The sequence below is a fragment of the Lepeophtheirus salmonis genome, chromosome 10 (genome assembly GCF_016086655.4).
Source record: "Lepeophtheirus salmonis chromosome 10, UVic_Lsal_1.4, whole genome shotgun sequence".
NCBI lineage: Eukaryota > Metazoa > Arthropoda > Copepoda > Siphonostomatoida > Caligidae > Lepeophtheirus > Lepeophtheirus salmonis.
In genome coordinates, this window is record NC_052140.2 from 2,740,884 (window position 1) to 2,760,150 (window position 19,267).

The following is a 19,267-nucleotide window of genomic DNA, read 5'->3' on the forward strand; positions in this document are numbered from 1 at the left end:
TTTAACTTATCGCTGTCTCAAATTTCGAGATGGAAAGAGAATGTATGACGTGTGGGCAAACTTATGCAGTGTACCCTTCCTTGGCAGCGATATTGATTTTTCCTAATTAAAAATTAATATTCGTTCCAACCAGTGTTGGGCAAGTTACTTCCAAAATGTAATATATTTCAGATTACTAGTTACTTGCATTTGAATGTAATACGTTTCTTTACAATATTACCTTCTGTGTAGAGTAATAAGTTACTTAGTACCAGGCTTCCCACCAGCTTACAAAGTGACCCTTACTGTGAGGTTCGTGTCTATTTCTCTAATTTCTATTTCTTTAACTGTAATGGAAATTTCCGAAATATATTTAGTAGAGCATTAAATTACTCCGTTACTGCCTAATGTAATACATTAGGCAGTAACGCGTTACAACCAACACTGGTCCCCACTTACTAATAAAAGATTCTGGGACTTTTTTCGTTCTGATTTTGGATAGAAGGTTGATAGAAACAATAAAGATCACATCCTCTCAACTTTTAGTAATTCTCTCTTTAAGGCATAAGACCACAAATTTTGATAGTTATTTGCTGCAATAAATATATTTTGGAAACACATGAATCAGTAACTTTTGGTAGTTCCTTTCCATCCTTTAAATTTATTCTCACCAAAGGGAAGTTAAATTATTCAAATGTAGGATAGTTCCAAAATATTGACAAAGATAGATTTTCCTAACTTAATACATCATTCATTTTATTTACAAAAAAAAGTAACTTTCTAAAATAGGGGTACTTCATCTATGTATAACATGGTTTTTCCCCAGGATATTCCAATAAGTTCCAAACCATTGTTGTACCCATAGACGAATATAAATTAGTGCTGAATTACAGTGTGACTCGAACTAAAAACCAACAACTCTACTTTATTAAAGCCAACAATTTTCTTAAAACTACTCAAAATCGTTTTACATATATTTCCAAAATTTGGACTTTACTTCAATAGTCAAAACATTCGGGCCACTACTCAAAAGGATTGTAAAAAATTATAGATGTTTTAAAAAAGAGAGTCCAAAATTAGAATTCTCAAAATAAACAATGTAGATCTCAAAATATCGAATTGAGTTCGTGTTAGAACAATATACAAATTTTCGAGGGGAACTCAAAATGGAGTGACGTAGCTCAGTGAACAAAGCCCTCGGGAGAAATTATTTTCTTGAACACTCTGTGTGTAAGGGTTACAAAAATATGAAATTTGAAGATCCCACTCTTTTAGTAATTGCGATCTGAAAAGATTTTTTTTATTTTGCAAAACTGTCCTCATTATTCCTTTTATTTCTTGAAGAGAGAACAAAAAGTATACAATAATCACTAGTGCCTGAAGCATGATGAGTAACTATGAGAATTTCTTCATGAGTTATAAGCATAAGTCCTTGTTGAATTGAGAATCGAAAATAAGAGTCACTTCTACCTATATCATTTTATAGAAACAGAGTGGGTTTTTTGTGTTTATTTTCTTCGTCTCACAACTGCTCACAGATAATTTAATTACAGCTAGGCTGCTCCTTCTGTATTCATTCTTCAAATTGGCGGGGTTGGTATGTTAATTTTTGCCTTCTTTTTTTCTATCATAGGTGCGTTTTATATTATCTGAATCTTTGTCAATGTTCGGAGGTTTGATTTACGGTCGCTCCTAGAAAAGGGAATATTGTCAAACATTATGTGGAGATTGATATGTTTGTGATAAAAAACTAAGTTTATAAATTAGAAACGGTCGTTGCGTGTGCCCTTTCTTCTTTTGGTTCATTATTCCATAGGGGTCGTGGGGGTGTGAACTTCTACCTCTCTGAAGTAAGCATTCTCATCTATCTTTGGTGTAAATTGTTTTAAAAATGTAGAATAAAGTAAAAATAATCTTTTCGCTATACCATTAGTTCTCCTTTTTATAGCAGTAATTGATATTCTCCCCCCAAAAAAAAAAAAAAAAATAATGATATAATATAAGAGACAGCTGATATTAACTAAGTAGTAAGATAGGTATCTGTCCTCTTTTCTCCTAACGCTCTCTTTTCCTCTTACAAACAATATGCTCTCTTATACTTAATTGGTGTGCAACTCAATTTGAACAATTAAACATTTATCTCATAACGCTGCCCAGGAGCAACACTTCAGAAAATATTATTAAGAAACATTATAAAAAAAGTATGACCTGCAAGAATTATTGGGTTAATATGTGTTTAAGGATAAATATTTATGCAATTTAGCATCGGTTTACCTATTTCACGATAATTTCAATCCTTTTAGTTTCAATAACCTTTATATAATTATGTCCAGGAAATTGTAAATAAATTATGTATCACTAGAATATTAATCAAAATTGTGTTTTATGAAATGAAATTCTTAGTAGCATTCTTAGTTAGAACCAAATGAATTTCGAACATAAATTTTATATATCATTAGTGGTTTATATCCATTCTAATATTGTGTTAATTTTGAAAAAATTTTCAATTATATTACAATTGTTTTCTTGGGGGTATGTTTCTTATACTCAAAGCCTTGCATAAAAGTATCATCAAATTTTACTTTTCACCTCTTTTGAATTCATGTGTGGAAAAATAATAAAAAAAACGAACTCAATTCATAACATACAAGGTCTTAATTTAGTTGTAAATATACTCTTAAAGTCTTCCATTCAGAAAAACCTTTTTTTTTCTTTTATTCAAAGATGATAAAACTAATGGTTTTATTACATGACATTTCACATTGTCAATCCATCAATTTAGATTGTAATGACATTTCACAGATCATGAAGATTTTTTCTTCTTTATTTCCTTTTTTTCCTTGATTCTTATCGCTTCACTTCCACCTGCTTTTTTTTTACGAGTAGAATAAAAGTTCATGTATAATTATTATCCAAGGACTGCATAGACAGATCCTTTCTAATGAAAGGCAATGTTGCTAGATGTAAATATACGCGTATCTAAATGAGTAATATGAAATCAAAAATAGGGAAATTAGTTTATTTAAAAAAAAGGGATTTTAGTTAGAGAAAGCATTTGTAAAATGAGAAAAAAAGTAAGTCAGGAACTGATAAGAATAAAGAATGATCTACAACATCAATCTTGAACAAAAATCAAGAAAAAATCAACATTTATTTTTTTACTTCCTATATAAATAGAGCCCAATATTTCATATACATATTTGAGTCAATTATAGGTTCACTATTCAAATTACTGGGATAGGCTAGTATACCCAAGAGTTTTAGCTATAGTTTAATACCTTTTGCTTAACTTAAAAAAACTTATATTGGCCCGGATATGGCGTTTCAAATGCATGTAATCTATTAATTTCTTATTATTTTACGGTTGTGACGGTCAATTTTGAGTAATTTAAGTGCTATTGGCTGCTCAGCCAAAGGATTCATAAGAGTTATTTATTATGAGTGTAAAACTAAAATTGTTTGTACTACCTGAGCCACCCCCGTAGCCCTCTGATATACAAGTTTGGTCTGAAAAGTCTGGGACCTAACAAAGAGACAAGGTATATTTGGCAAATTTTTATTTTTCAAAATAGTCTCCATGTAACTCACCACGCATGTCTCCCATCTCTGTGATCCCTCTAAATCGTACTCGGCTTTTTTTTCTACAAAATGATTGTTCACGAGGGGGATTTCCTCTTCATTTGACGACGAAAAACTGCTTTCAGCTACTCAATTAATGATGTAATGTTTTGTTTTTTCCTTTTTGAAGATAATCGATTAAAATGAATATCCCAAAAAAACTGTTCCCATCACTTCCGTAGCCTAAAAAACAGTTTTTGTTCATTTTCACAAAAAAAAAACAAAAAAAAACACCACACCTCAACTCACTCAAACGACTGTTACATAACAACTTCACATCCAAAAGGTCTGAAACTTTGCTGAGTAATTGTAGACAGATCCTAGATAGAATTGATTTGCTTTAATTTACGATTGCTGCCATCTTACCTTTGAGAAACTTTTCAGAGCACCCTCGGAAGCATATCTACGATTTGACCTTTAACCCATTAAATTTAAAGGATATTTTCTCTATTCTGACTATAACTACGGTTTTGTCCCTCCTGTAAAATTTAATTAAAATCAGATACAATGTTTTGCTAGACAATATTTTTATGCCTTTATTTGATCTTATATGGGCCTCCTTAGATAAAATCCATTCATTTCTCATTTTTTTTATTGTGACGATATATTTTGGCTAATTTAAGTGCAATAATAAGAATAATTTATCACCCGTGACCTATTAATAGTGATTATGTTAAAAAGGAGGGTTGAGAATATATGATGTGAAAGACATGTATTCTTTCTTTTGAAAGCACAAAAAGAAATACTTAAAATTAAGAGTATTTATCATGTACTAAGTGGATCCCCCTCAAAAACAATTTCCCAGGAAATGAGAAAGTTTTGAGCGTTACTTTGATGCCTTTTCGATGTAAAAGCCAATAAACAAAAAATACTTTAGTTATGTACAATTAATAAAGAAATCGACCTATTGATCGGATTCGCTCCCTCACCACCAAAAAGGCCAGTCATTTTATACATATGTACTTTAAAAGACATTTTGGACATTTTTTCTACCTGTATTTGCTCGATTGGTTTGGTAACTTGCCCTTTGACAAGCCAAGGGTTCATTGCATTATGTTATTATATATATAAACAAAATATTATAGAGTTCAAGGTCAAAATAATAGAGGATTTTGATTACGAATCTCTGGAGTTATGCCTTGCTAAAAGTCCTTTTTCACTTTGTGAGCCTTTGAAACAACCCCAGGATGTGCCTTACTTTTGAATAGGATTATATGTATGTAGATGGTGCAATACAAATACAAAGACATACAAATCAAAGGGGCTTTAATTGAATTTTTCCTTCATAAACTGGCGGTTTTCTTTAATCATTAAATTAAATCTCTCTGTTTTTTCCCACTTTCTTATTTGTAAGCTTCTTTATCTTGTCTCCTCTTTTATTTATCGTACTTTTTTTGTGGAGAAATGAAGGAAGGCGCAAAAGCGCATTCAAAGAGTCAGGAAATGGTAGGGCCCTTCATTGGTTCTCCTCTCTTTCTCTTTCTTTCTTTCCGCTCCTTTTTGTCCCCCTTCTGTTCAACCAAAAGAGATAGCAGAGAGAAAGCCCTCAACTTCTTTTTATCTGTTTCTCCACGACGCGACAAAAAAGACGAACGTTTCTCCTCCTTTTTACTTTCTCTCTCTCTCTCTCTTTTGATACCCCGAGGAGAAGAAGAAGAAAAAAAAAAGAGAAGAGGAGATATTTCCTGTGACTTTTTTCTGGACTCTTCAACATGTTGTACAATGGTAAGCAGTGACCCTCTGGTCTTTAAATATTTCCGTTCTCTTCCTAAAATACTTAATCTTATTTCCCCTTTCTAATCTCCAGAATTTCGGAAATCCTGTTGGGACTCATCTCCATATGCATCATCTTCCCAAATATCTTCGGCTGTACGCTCTGACTCCAACAACGGTAAGAAAACACTTTAATAGTCAAATAACCCGTAGAAACCCTTTTTTTTTCCTTAACTTCTCCAGATCCCTACTCACTCCTCTCAAGCACAAGTCGAGGGCTCGTGTCACAAGGGAGTGGACAGATTCAATTATGGCAATTCCTTCTTGAACTCCTCTCAGATACATCCAATTCCACGATTATTTCCTGGGAGGGAACCAATGGAGAGTTTAAACTCACGGATCCGGATGAAGTGGCTCGTCGTTGGGGAGAGAGAAAGTCCAAACCCAATATGAATTATGATAAACTCTCAAGAGCTTTGAGGTAAGTTGCGATTATTTATTATTATTATTTATTTATTTTTTGGTGAGAATTTGAAAAGGTATACAAATTTATAAATGTGTCAAGTGTCTAATACAAAAGATTAAGAGTGAGGTGTGTACGTTAGTGTGGACTTTGGAATATTAGCTGCTTTCTTACTCCTCCTTCTTGGCCTCCCAGTGATAAAAGTAGTTTGTTTTGACAGATCTGAAGAGATTGTCTAAATGAATGTAGAAAAGTTGGACAGTTATATACATAACAAAAATGTCAAAAAGTTGGGTCACTTCCACCATAATACAACAAAAACTTTGGGTCACCACTCCCATCAACCCCTTCCCCCTCCATTACGGATGGGGATTTTATTATAAAGAAGAGTTGAGTGAGTTTTGCTCTTGAAGAAAATAAACGCACTAAACAAAACAAGTGTCAAAGGATCTTAGAGAGTCACACAAACCCATAGGGATCGAAACTTTTTTTTTTTTTTTTTTAAATATCCAGTATATGTTTTTACTAGGGTTCATCTCCCAGGATCCTGTTCTCTCAGAATTCTTTAGAGTTTTACACCCACAGGAAATTACTAGGAAATAATTATCCCAGAATGGTAATCCTGCATTTAATTATTTCAAAATATATATATATGCCTTAACAAAATCAATATTGCAGCTGAAATGGACCTTCTACAATCAAGTAATCTTTTGTAAATAAAATCCTAATTATTTAAGCTTCCAATAAATTCCTTTGACGTAAAAACAATTGATAAATTCAGGCGTTATTCCTTTTTAAACCAAACCCTTCAAAAACAGTGGTTTTTGACCTTTAAATGATGTTTTCTTAGAATTGGACGATTACACATAAAATATAAGCACATATTTCAAATCAGCATAAATAAAATAAAAATTAAATTGGATGAATATTTTTTTTTTTTTTTCACATTCAAAAGTTGACTCCAACCCTTTAAGACGGGGTAAAAATACACCAAAAATATAAATCAAAATATATCCAAAACCAGATTTGATACGAAAAAACGAATTTCACATTCTTCGTGATGATGGAAATTTACTACAAGAACAATCTTACAAGTTCCTAGTCTACCCTAATCACAGTGTATATATTGATATACACAAGTGCCTGATATAAAGCACGTTTGATACTTGAAAAATTGAATGAGAACCAGGAATCAACCCCAAAAAACTAACACATTGTGCATGTATTAGGTAAATGGTTCATAAACTACACATACATAGTTAAAACAAATCAAAAAAATTGTTGAATTCTTAAAAGCCCAATCCGTGAGCTCTACAAAAGCCGACTCGTCCAATATTTGTGATAATGATAGAAATGACAATTGATAATAGTTTAAAATTAATAATTTCATTTTAAAATATATATATAAATACTTAAATTTCATTGTATTTCTTATATTTATACTAATGGGATCTAAATATTTCCCGGGATTTCTTTTGTGTCATGATTTGACCTTTAATACATCTCTCAGCCTTTTCTTCTTTCCTCCGAAAAGAGTAATGGTTCTCCTTTTTTTAATACTATAAATGTGCACTATTTAATATTTTGATTTTAAAATTAAAAAAATATAATAAGACACATTGAAAAAAATCAATAAATTTAGTTTTATAGTTTTGTCACTTTTTCCAAAATTTCATGGGTTTTGTGCTTTAGGTTCGTATTAATATATTTGAATGAAATTGCGCAGATATGTTGATACAGAACATGTACAAAAAAATAAGGACATCTTTTTGAGACAAAGTTGGGGCATGAACCTCATTCAACCGATTTCATAGGGATTGATTCTAATCTACAAATTCCCAAGAAACATGCTTTCCCCGGGATCTCATACAATTAATTATTTCATAATAACAGCTACATGCAGAGGGGCTCTAACAAAGCGGTAGATGACTTTTAGTCCGTGTATTTCAGCACTATCAACTGCTTACTCTTTAAGTTGTTTTGTTTTTTTTACTACGGGTTGAATTGAGCTATAGAACTCCAAAAAGCTGGGCCCTATGAGCTCTACTTAAATCCAACCGTCCACTATTAGATAATATGATACTCATGAATTATTAAAGACTAGCTGAAAATATATGAATTCCTTGGGAAGTATAAAAAGAAATAGTTTAATTTTATATTATTCCTTATTTACGAGCAGGATCCTTTTATTTCCCGGGATCCCAAAATTAAAAAATCTGTTCCCCGGAAAATGAGAAGCCCTATTTTATATGTATTTAACCTCGATACGTTTTCATTAATTACACATTGATTCAACAAAATGAATGAATGAACCCTTTGACTCTGCTAGAAAGCAAATCAAAAATTCCTTAAATAAGACAGGTGCTTAAAATAAATAATAGAAGAGAGAGAGAGAGAGAGAGGTCATTGCGTGTTTAAAATTACAAAACAAGAAAAACAGATAATAATAACATTCATAATAAGGGCAAAACGATTGCTCAGACATGTAAATATATCTACTAACAAATATATGTAAGTATATTTAATCAAAAAGTTACTCTTTTGCGGAACTTATTTTTGCATTATTTTATTGAATTGCTATGCTGGATTTTTTAGTGTAATTGCACACTAACACAATAATTTACACTGGTTTTTGTCGTCAGCTCTCGATGTTTTCCCGTCTTTTCCATAATCAGTGTTCTGAACGTTGAGTAACTCCTATGTTTGGAAGAATAAAGGATCACTACCAACTGATTTTGAGCCTTTTTGCCTGTTTCTTTTCGGAGTGAAGGTTACGTCATACAATAAAATACAACGTAGATCCCTTTGAACTTGACTCTAATGCCTTCCAACAGGAGCAGTTGAGGTTTGAACATATGAAATAACTGAAAACAGACCCATCCGTTCGCAACCATCAAGTTTTGACTTTTGTTGCTTTAGTCTTGAGGTCTGAATCAAGGGCAAGAGTTTGGAGTTTGAAGGGATGATGGAACTCCAAACATACTAAGTATATAAAATATACATGCTCATCAAATACATTTAGAGGGTTAGGGGATCCCTCCTGCAAACTCCACCAATGTTTTAGACCCATAAAACCACAAAAATACATCAAAAGCTAGGAGCACAGTCTTACAGCGGCTTCAACTCCGCTAAAAGACAATCCCAATCGGTGGAATGTATCCAGGCACAACCCTGTATTTTGTGTAGAAAAGCTCAAAGCTTTTTCAAGCTGAGAGGCAGCAAGTTGTCTCACCCTTTTGCGTCGAACATGGAATATGTACAGGACTGAGGCTCCGGGTGTCAACTTTCATTACATTATCTAACGCATTTTATTATTCGATCAAATGATCGTTTATCCTTATAATAGTCCCTAAATCCTGAGGAATGAAAGATATAGGATGGATTTCAATAAATGGATTATCTGTAAATCATTTTGAATCCCTTTGTAGTCATTCTGTGCTGGATATTGAAATATACATATATGTATCCATTAATATTCATAGAGAGTTAAACCATAAAGACGAAGAATAAAAAAAACTGTTTGTTTGATCGAGAATCTTTGAAGGTTCACCCCTCACCTCCTGGTTGGTTTTGTCGTCATACAACACCCCTTTTTAACCCCCTTAACTCACGTAATTATACCTCGAGGTATATATGTATATAGAGCTCATGTATCAACCAAACGTCTCAACATTATTATCCTTTAGACGTTAAACAATAAAAAGCCTCTGATAACGTTTTAATTAACTCTCTCGTTCTTATGTATGTATATACATGAAAAGAGATTTATGTGTACGTATAAATAGAGATTGCCATAAATAACAGTGTTTTTCTCTCTTCCCCCCCCCCTTCAGCTGTTTATTTATTATTTACTTATCTCTTCTTCTCCTTTGCCTCTCTCTCTCTCTCTCTCTCTTTGTCATTGATCGCAGCAATGGGTTAATGAAAGGGGAGAAGGGGGGAAGAACAATAATCAAAAGAGGATTCCCAGAGACCTCGAATCTTTCTCACTCACTCAAACCATTAGATATGCTTCTCAATTGGGAGTTCATTATTATTTATTCACCCCATTCTCTTGTTTGAAGATGGGTTGACTCTCCCTTCTCATTAAATCGTGAATAATTTATTAAGTTGTTATTGTTATTCATTTATTTAGTGATCTTTACGAGAGCTTTTCCTTCTATATGCGGCCCTGTTAAGACACAAGGTAGGAAACATGATGACCCTCAAAATAGAGTGTATTCTTTGACGAATGATTCTTATCCCACCCTTTGAGGTTCCCGCAAATTGCACTTAAAGTAGACTAAATTGATTGACACAATAAAGGATGAGAAATATATGGATAGTATGCCTTTAAAGGGACCAATTCGGGGCACACACAAGTATTTTAATTGTAATAAAGGCTCTAAACAATTGCTAAAATTCCTAAGTATCCTAACTCATCCCCCAAATGGGAGTAATACTACCATAATTGACTCAAATAATATATCTAGGAAATTATTATAGGGTATTTATTCGGTCCAGTCCAGTTCTTCAGACTGTCAGTACTAGAAATGATCTTAAAAAAATAAAAAATTGGGTGACGTCATCATAGACATAACTTTATAAGTTTTAGGACTGACACAACACTATTGGCCTGTATTATGCACCTATATATTAAGTAAAAAAATAGATTAGACATTCCTACTTTTTGTTCAGGACTTTTTTGTATTGTCCCACCACGTTTGCTGTGTTTTTCCGTGGACTTTATATGATCAGTGGTTCTCAAACTATTGTACTTGCACCATGGGTGATAGGCGGATGCTTGAATATGGGTGGGAATTATTTTTACCTACAAAGAGGTCATGAAGAAACCCTTATTTATTTCGATAGCCTTGTTTGTTTTCAAGTATATTTAATGCAAGGATGGGAACTTTTGTGTTTAAGAAGGGTTTACTACATTTGCAGCCTCACTACTTTTGGAAGTAAACCAATCTTTTTCATCTGATATTAACTATTTTTATGTCAATATAAATTAAATGCACTCCTTATGGTTGTGGTGAATAAGCACAAAAACAGCCTTGAAAGAAAGATCAATGCATTTTTTTATCTGACTTATAAAATATTTTATGCGCATCTTAATTTTATTCAAGATACTTTATTTGCTTTAAACCAAATAATTTGGTTTCAATATCGCCTTTTCAATCAAATTGATCAATTTCTAACTCTTTAATGGTGAGAATGGATTTTTTGAATAATTTGTTGATAGAATTTGAAAGACATTTTATCGAAGAATACAAATATAAACTTGATTCCATTTTGAGAAAAGTCATTTTAGATTTCCTTTCGTGTTGACGGGCCACATACTTATCATCATAAAGAAATGAGAATGTATACATAGATTGTATTGTCAATCTACCCTGTATTGGCTGTCAAATTCATGCATTGGCCATGTCTGATCTAAAGGTTTTTTTGATTGACATAACATTTTCTTTCATAGTTCAATATCCCCATATGTGCAATTTTTTTCCATAAATACTTTAGATATTTGCCATTATCTACTAAAAATTATATTCTATAACGTACTTTCTATGTTGTATACGAATAGTTTATTTGAGCACGTTCATTTTGAACATCTCTGCTCTGTAATTGATATAATTTAAAACTTCTTAACCATTACTTTAGAGTAAATTCTTTTTTTTTTGAATACATAAATATATAGTTATGATTTCTGTACATCAAATTGCTATTTGAATGAGGAGATTAGTTAGAAATAGCTTGAAATTCCTTCCGTGAACTTCCAACAATTCGTAACTCGTCTCTAAATTTAGTTAGCCTTTCTAAAAATCCTTCAATTCGTTTTCCCCTCATAGGCGGCGTATATCTGAAGAATATCTTTGAAAGGCTTACTACAGCTGGAGAAGAGTTGATCAGTTTTTTCTTTTTTAAATCCTTCCTTTTTAAATTGGAATATGACACCAAAGCAGTGACTGTCCGATAAAAGGAGCTTCAACCTATTTATTATTTTCTCTTTTTCTGTTCCAAGAGCATCCAAGCCTCAAATCCTCACACCACTTTTTTCCTGACACAAGTCAAATTGTGAACCCAATATTATATTATATTTTCTTTATTCAGCTGGTTAAATTTGACCAATAGTTATTATTGATAAGGATCCCTGATTTGATGGAAGACATGCAAACATATATTTGTGCTAGCTAATTCCAACGATTTTTGTATTTGAAGGAGTATAGTAGCCTAAATCGAAATATTTTCTTGTCAAAATTCTCCCTTTTTTTAAAAAAAAGAGGAGAAGAGAAAAAGGGAGAAAAAAGGGAGAAAAAAGGGAGAAAATAAATATGGAGGGACAGTGTTTTTAGATATCTGTTCCATTATTATAATTCTTCCTCTTTATTTGGATTCAAAGGAATGAAAGAAGATAAATGATATAATTGGCAATGATTTTCCTTTGAATCATCTTCTCTCTTTGGAGGAGGAAGGTGGGGGGCGGTGTGTGGAATGGATGCTTTCACAGCTTCCTTTATTGGAAATAATATAAAACATGCTATGATAATACTAATAAAAAAATAAGTTGTAGGATGAGTCTCTAGGGGAGCCGTTGCTTTTCTCAGCAGGAGGTCAAAAATCACTCAGATCCTACGTGAGAATAACTTTCTTTCTTCTCTCACTAATCTGAGAGATGTACATCCTTCTAGAGTAAAAGGGACATCAAATAAATTTGAAAGGAAGAGAGAAAAACTCGTAGAGCTCGCATAATTATTAATGATCAAAAGTCAAACGAGTCCCCCCCGTTTGCATTCTCAATTTCAAATTGAGTGTAAAAGTGACTTATTTCTCATAGAGTACATAACATATGTACATAAAGAACGACACGCGTCAGGAGTAGTAGTCAAACGTTTGTTCTTGATGAGGATCAGGGTAGTTGTACATATATTTATATATATATATGTAATAAGAGGAATAACAGATGAATAGCAATCATGATGACTAACCAAATAGCCAACCAGTCAGTCATATGAATTTTTATACATACATTCAAGAGTATTAAATCAGATAAGAACGATATAAACATTCGATTAAGAATGTCAGAGGTGGATTACTTACGCCATGTTTTTTCCCCCCTCTCTTCTTCTTCGTCCTTTTGACTTATATTTTTCCTTTTTATTTGAACATTTTTGTGGGGGATTATCCCTTGTAACTCTGTATTTACATACTTTTCAATAATAATCAAGAATTAAGTGATCCCACGTGACTTGATCTCTTTTCCTTCCCCCCTCTTTCTTTTTATTTATTTGTTTTTTGAAGTAATGAAACAGTCATGATTCCCCAATTTTCGTATTGAATTAACCAAAGAAGGTATTATGTTTATACCTCATTATAAAGTATTTTGAGATGATTTTAAATCTATTTCTCTCTCTGATTCTCAGTCTCTCTTCTCTTTGTGTACAACTTTATTTTCTTCTCTTGTTCTTATTTTGTCTTGGCTTCCTTTCCTTACTTTTCTATTCTTGTGTCGTTAAGAAAGAAGGAGGAGTTATGTACGCGGGATCAGTGGTTCTTACATACCATATAATATATCTCAGGAAAAAACGCCTTTCCAACACCCCACACCATCAAAATTTATCCTAATATTATGTATACCACACAAACACATATAAATATTTAAAGACTTTCTGGAAAGCAAATAGCATTTTTTGTAATAAAAATACGTAATTCCTTGGAGATTTTCATTTCTCCGAGTCATTTTGATACTCTTTTTAAACTGAGCATTCTAATTTTAGGTACTACTATGATAAAAACATAATGACAAAGGTACACGGAAAGAGATATGCTTACAAATTCGACTTCCATTCCCTCATGCAGGCCTGTCATAACCAAGGACATGAGACGGCAGCCTCTAGCTACAAATACGCAACCTCAGATCTCTCCGGACTCTTTTCTTCCAGCAATTATCCTAGCTGCGCAAAACTCAACGGACTCTCATCGCATCTGGGCCTTCATCAACAGAGTCTCTTCTCGCCACATGCGGGTCATCCCTACTGGGGTCCACAAGGGACTTCTTCCTCGCCCATGGATAACCTGTCTTCCATCTACTGCTCTCCTCTGCAACAACAGCAGCAACAGCAGCATCAGACTCTTCCCCAACACAACTCCAATGGTTCCGCAATTAGCAATAATAATAATAACACAACTACCAACAACAATAACAGTTCGTTATCGAACAAAGACTCAACAGGCCTTGGTCCACCACCCAGCGCATTGCATCAGTCCCAACTCCCCCGCCGCCACCCCTCACCAGTTCTCCTGTATCTGGAGTGGGTCTACATCATCACAAACTCTCTGATTTTTCATCCAGTCTATGTCGGGATTTGAGTAATGGGGGTGGAGGAGGAATGCGGCATCACCTCTCTGGAGCCTCTCTTCCTCCATCCTCTGTGCCTCACATCGATAAATATACGTATTTGTGTCAAAATACAACTCACTAGGGAGAGGGATAAAGAAAGTAGATGTCGCCACTACAATTATAGATGTCTATTTGACCCTTTTAACTCCCTTGCTCACTTTAGGTGAATCCTTACATCTACATAACGACAGAATGCATCATTCATTTTGGAACGGAATCCATTGACAATTTGTTTAAAAGACTAGATTCAAGACCTCAATAATTCTCCTTTTCAAAATGAAGAGATTTGTGGACTCTGAAATTAATGATTATATTTTTTAGGGAAGGTAAAAAAATTTCCCTGAATATTTTAGAACATTTTTTTTGTAGAAAATACATTTTTGTGTGACGGTTTTGTAAGACAAAATATTGCTCGAATATTTCTTTGTTCTCAATTGGAGAGGCAATTGACCCATTATTTGATACTTCAATAACCCCCCCCCCACACATGTCTTACCCCCGTCTCCTACGCATATGTTTAACCCTTCAATGTTTATTTAAAAAAAAATGCCTTTTAATGTATATTATTTCAACGAAAATCTCTCAAATTGGATTTTTTTCATAACATTACTTTCACTCTATCAAAATATATTTTCAAGCCCAAAAAAATGCTACAATTAATTTTTAATGTCCCATCAGCAAGAAACGTTTGTGCTCTTTGCAGAAGCTCTTCATTTATAAAAAGGAAAATTGTCGAGGTCTAAATAAATTGCAGCCTTTCAAAATAAATTTGTTCTGTCCTGTGTTTTCCATACAGAGTAAGAATTCTCCTTCAACCTATAAGATTACAGGATGATCTCTATTTTTGTAATTAGAAAAAAAAAAAAAGTACATAATACGGTTATAATAATATTTAAAAAAACAAAGCATTGCTTTCATTCCAAGTATTAATACTTACCTACCAAGAGGCACCTCAGCTCCACTTTTAATTCCATTGATTCATTCATATTAATTTTTTTCGGGATCAAATTACAATCTTTACAAATCTTTTTTGTTGAGACGACAAAAATAAAAGTCTTTCAAGTGATGATTTCATTTCATTTCTTTTTTTTTATCCCTCTCCGATTTTTCATTTCCATTTCTTTCTCAGTCTTCGAGTCAGGGTGCTTTCATTCAACAATTAAAAGACTTTTATTTCTATAATTTTTGTTCATTTCGATTGTTTTATTTTTCCTACAGCATGAATGTTTTTCATAGGGTCTTCCTCCTTATTAAGTTCATTTCCTTAGTTATTATCATTTTTTTAAACTATTATTTTAATATGTTATATATTTTTTCAAAATAAATTGTATCATTTTATTTTAATGAAACATCTTTTATAGATCCAGTACATACATACATACATACCAATAAATTAATATACATAAAAACAACATTGTAAATCAATTAATTATAATACCAGTATTGGGAGGAATTGGCAGTCCAGTTCCACCCTACTTGTCAGTCATTAAATCCGGTAAAGACGATCCCTCATGACGTCAGAGAATGTGTTCTTTCTTTGTCTAATTATTTCGTTATATAATAGAATTCAATAATATATGTAGAGGGTTAGGTACTGAGGTAATTAGAGCTTCATTATTACTTGCAATTAATGTTGAATTATTAATGATAAATGGTTTTGAAGTTTATCAGCTTTCATACGCTCTACTATTGGTTGGCATCCGTCGACAAAGAACGATAATAAAGGTAAAAATGCAACGTGTAAATATTGTATATTGTCTCTGAGCCCATCACTCTGTGATGATACGATGAAAGAGGTTGTGAAGCCCTGCTTGGATGCCACGTATCCCGAAGAGGACTACTTTTGGGAAAAAAGTCTGGACATTAGAACTCAAGTTTTTTTTTGCAAGGAAAACCTAACCGAGTTCTGGCCTTCTTATTTGTGCCTCAACCCTGGAAAATATAATATGAAGCTTCAAGGAGAGCAAGGCCTGCAATGTTCCCCGCCACAAATTTGATTCCCTGAAGGCCTTTGTTGAGAAAGAGTTGTATAACCAGGGCATTTGCTTCAAAAACAGAGACAGATACCGACTTTAGACTTAAAATAAAAGTTGTTCAGAATTCGGAGTTACATAAATAAAGTTATGTTATACTCTTATTAGACCTGATTCTGGGCTCTGGATGACATGTCTGTTTTTTCGCTAATAAGTTGATTTTTTTCATAAAACAAGATCGATTCCCCGTGTCTCGAAGTTTTTTTTTTAAAGTATAGGTTGTCGATTCGAAAATCCAGCATAAAAATACAAATCCAAAAAAGGAATGATTGTACTAACGGAAAAAGAGAGAACATATATTGAATACGGATATCTTTAAAAAAGGTGAAGAAGAGGATTAGCGAGTTAGTCTTAGTATCTATGTTGTCTCTCGGCAAGTATTACTAAATCATGGATTTCTTTAAAGCATTAATAATTCGCAATAGAATATATAATACGGGTATATCCTATGCGACAAATAATGAAAGACATATTATTCATTTTAAGGGACTTTTTTCTCTATTCTATGTAAACAAAATTGGCTTAATATTTGACTTTCCATAGAATTATTGAATATGGGCGCCATCAGCTTTCAGTACGTCCTCCAGACGGTGCTGGAAGCCCTGGCATACCCTGATGAGGTAGTCCTTGGACATTGTGGCCCAAGCCTGATCGACAGAGGTATCGTGATCCTCAATATTTGGATGGCACACTTGGTAGACAGACTCTTGATGTGCCACCATATAGAGTCATCAAGAGGCTCTTTACTGGTCATAAACTCTTTAAAAAAAAAGTGTTTATCACTAATAAATGTTGAGAGTGTGTGCTATCTGGAACTGTCGGATTTTTTTCTCTGTAATCACCCTACTCCGAGTTATAAGTCATTAAATTTGAGTCTCAATTTATTTGCACGGACTGGTAAACCATGGATAGAAAAATTCTAAGGGTTTACAGTGAAGAACTAGTCCCAAGGACTGACGTTCTTAAGGACTGATAGGACTGGAGATGACTGAATAAATAAGGACCAACACAACACTACTACCAACTGATTTCGGACATTTTTCCTCCGTTTCATTTTTGGCGAAAAGTTTACAGGATGCAAATAACATATTTTAATCTAAAAATGAAAATATAATTGAAACTGTTCAAACAAATAAAAGAAAAGAGCATTCGATCTGAACACAGGTTCTCCACATGAATGTCCTTACAAATGGCTCTAATAGGAATGAGAATAATATATGGAAAGTCCAAGAGGGAGACATAATCCCTACTGATCCGCGCAAATTAACTATGAGAACAGAATAAAAATAATAACAATGTAACATGGTTCCTTTTCTTTTTTCCCCTTTCTGCCTGAATAACTCAACACAATGTTCTCTCCCGTTTTTTTATAACTATTTTTTCTTTTCGTATCTATCTAACGACTTATTGTTGTTATTATAGAGGATGTGAATTCGATGTAGGCTGTATATTTATTGAGACTCGATCACCATTGTTTTCCATCCATCTATTAGTATTTTCCCTTTCTCTCTCTCGTGTCCTTTGACAACATGCGTCCTTCCCATTAGTAGAAACTAATAAATTACGAATAAATAAAGTGTGCCCAATGAGAAAAGAGACGTTGTTATTTCTGTATTTACAGGGTGTATAAGTGGTCGTTATTCATAAAATTATTGGGTTATTCTACTTTTATAAGTCGTAATGGATCAAACCGTACCTCTATGGCTGAGTAGGAAGAAAAACGAAGAACGGCAAAAATGACTCTGTCAAAATGGTACACCCCACACTAAAGCAGGGCTCCGTGTGCTTTGTCCAACTCCCACTACCCACCACCACCACCACCCTAATATTGGTTTTATAGTATCATCTTGAGTTCTTGTGCTTTAGTTTGGAAAATGTATTGAAGCTTGGGTTTTTTCTAAATAATCTATATAAATTGAAGAAAAGTTTGTCTGTTTCTTAACAAAAATAATTAAGGGATTTATCACCACATATGATAAACTTATATTGATCTAAAAAATAGGGATGTAGTTGTGTTAGTGAGCTATTGCAGGCATGTGCATATGAGATCGAGTTGTATAGAGGGTGGACAGTATATAGTGCTCCCTGATGTATACATATTTTTGATCCAAGAAATAGCAGTGTAGTTGTATTCTTCAAATATTGCAGGCGTGTGCATGCTGTATCGAATATGCAGCATTCTTTCTGTTTATTTTTGTTATTGATCCCATGTGTATGGGTCATTCCAAGCCAAATCAATCCCTCAAAAACAGTACCATCTTCGATTTTTTTCAAATTTGGCACATATTTTAATATTAATTCAAAACTAAAAAATCAAATATTTTCATTTGTAGTATTTAAGTGGATTCGAATGCATCTATAAAGTCTTATTGTATATGTTTTTTGTTTAATTTTGTCTTTGTGAAACTTTTCAAATTTCGCGGTCAACGTATATTTGTGATATTTTGTGGATATTTTTTCCAGCTATTACCATTGATTGAGCAATGTTCGACTCTTAACCATAAACATGACTCGTAAAACAGTTCAAGTTGTTTTCTCAATGCAAAAAAAAAAAAGTTAAATAAAAAATTATTTTCTGTTAAATATGATATTCATTTCATTTTTATTTTTCTTATTATTTTTTGCGAAATAATTATAATTGACTAACATCCCTAATAAACACTTACTCTTCATATACATAATTATAGTATTTTTGTCTTTACGATAGAGTGAATAATAAGGATTAGTCATCCTCACAAAAGAAATCCCTTCAATGAAAAAAAGATACATTTTAAAAGTATAGCTAACTCTATGTATTGGGAAACATTTTGAAATACACTTTTTCAAGCTCATATTTTAATACAAATGCAATGCATGCATAGAGCTCTTCCCAAAATTTAAAAATTTAAAAAAGTTGATAACGAACTAGCCTAATGTACAATATTGTGCGTATACAGGACCAGCACATATTTGAAATACCACTTATTAGACCGTATTAGTAATACATAAAAACACGTACTAAAGTCAAAATATTGACATTCCCTCACGCCTTCTTTCAATTAGTTAAATACTCCGTGAAATCAGGGTACGACACGGATCCCT

General features: G+C 33.0%; 1 protein-coding gene across 1 annotated transcript; it reads left to right on the plus strand.

Annotated features, from left to right (window-relative positions):
• The first annotated feature begins 4,944 nt into the window (after window positions 1-4,944).
• LOC121125616 (transcriptional regulator ERG homolog) lies at window positions 4,945-15,562 on the plus strand. Its single transcript, XM_040720802.2, has 4 exons — window positions 4,945-5,322; window positions 5,405-5,488; window positions 5,554-5,791; window positions 13,531-15,562. The coding sequence occupies exons 1-4, from the start codon at window positions 5,310-5,312 to the stop codon at window positions 14,120-14,122; spliced, it is 927 nt and encodes a 308-aa protein (XP_040576736.1). The 5' UTR covers window positions 4,945-5,309; the 3' UTR covers window positions 14,123-15,562.
• The last annotated feature ends 3,705 nt before the right edge of the window (window positions 15,563-19,267 follow it).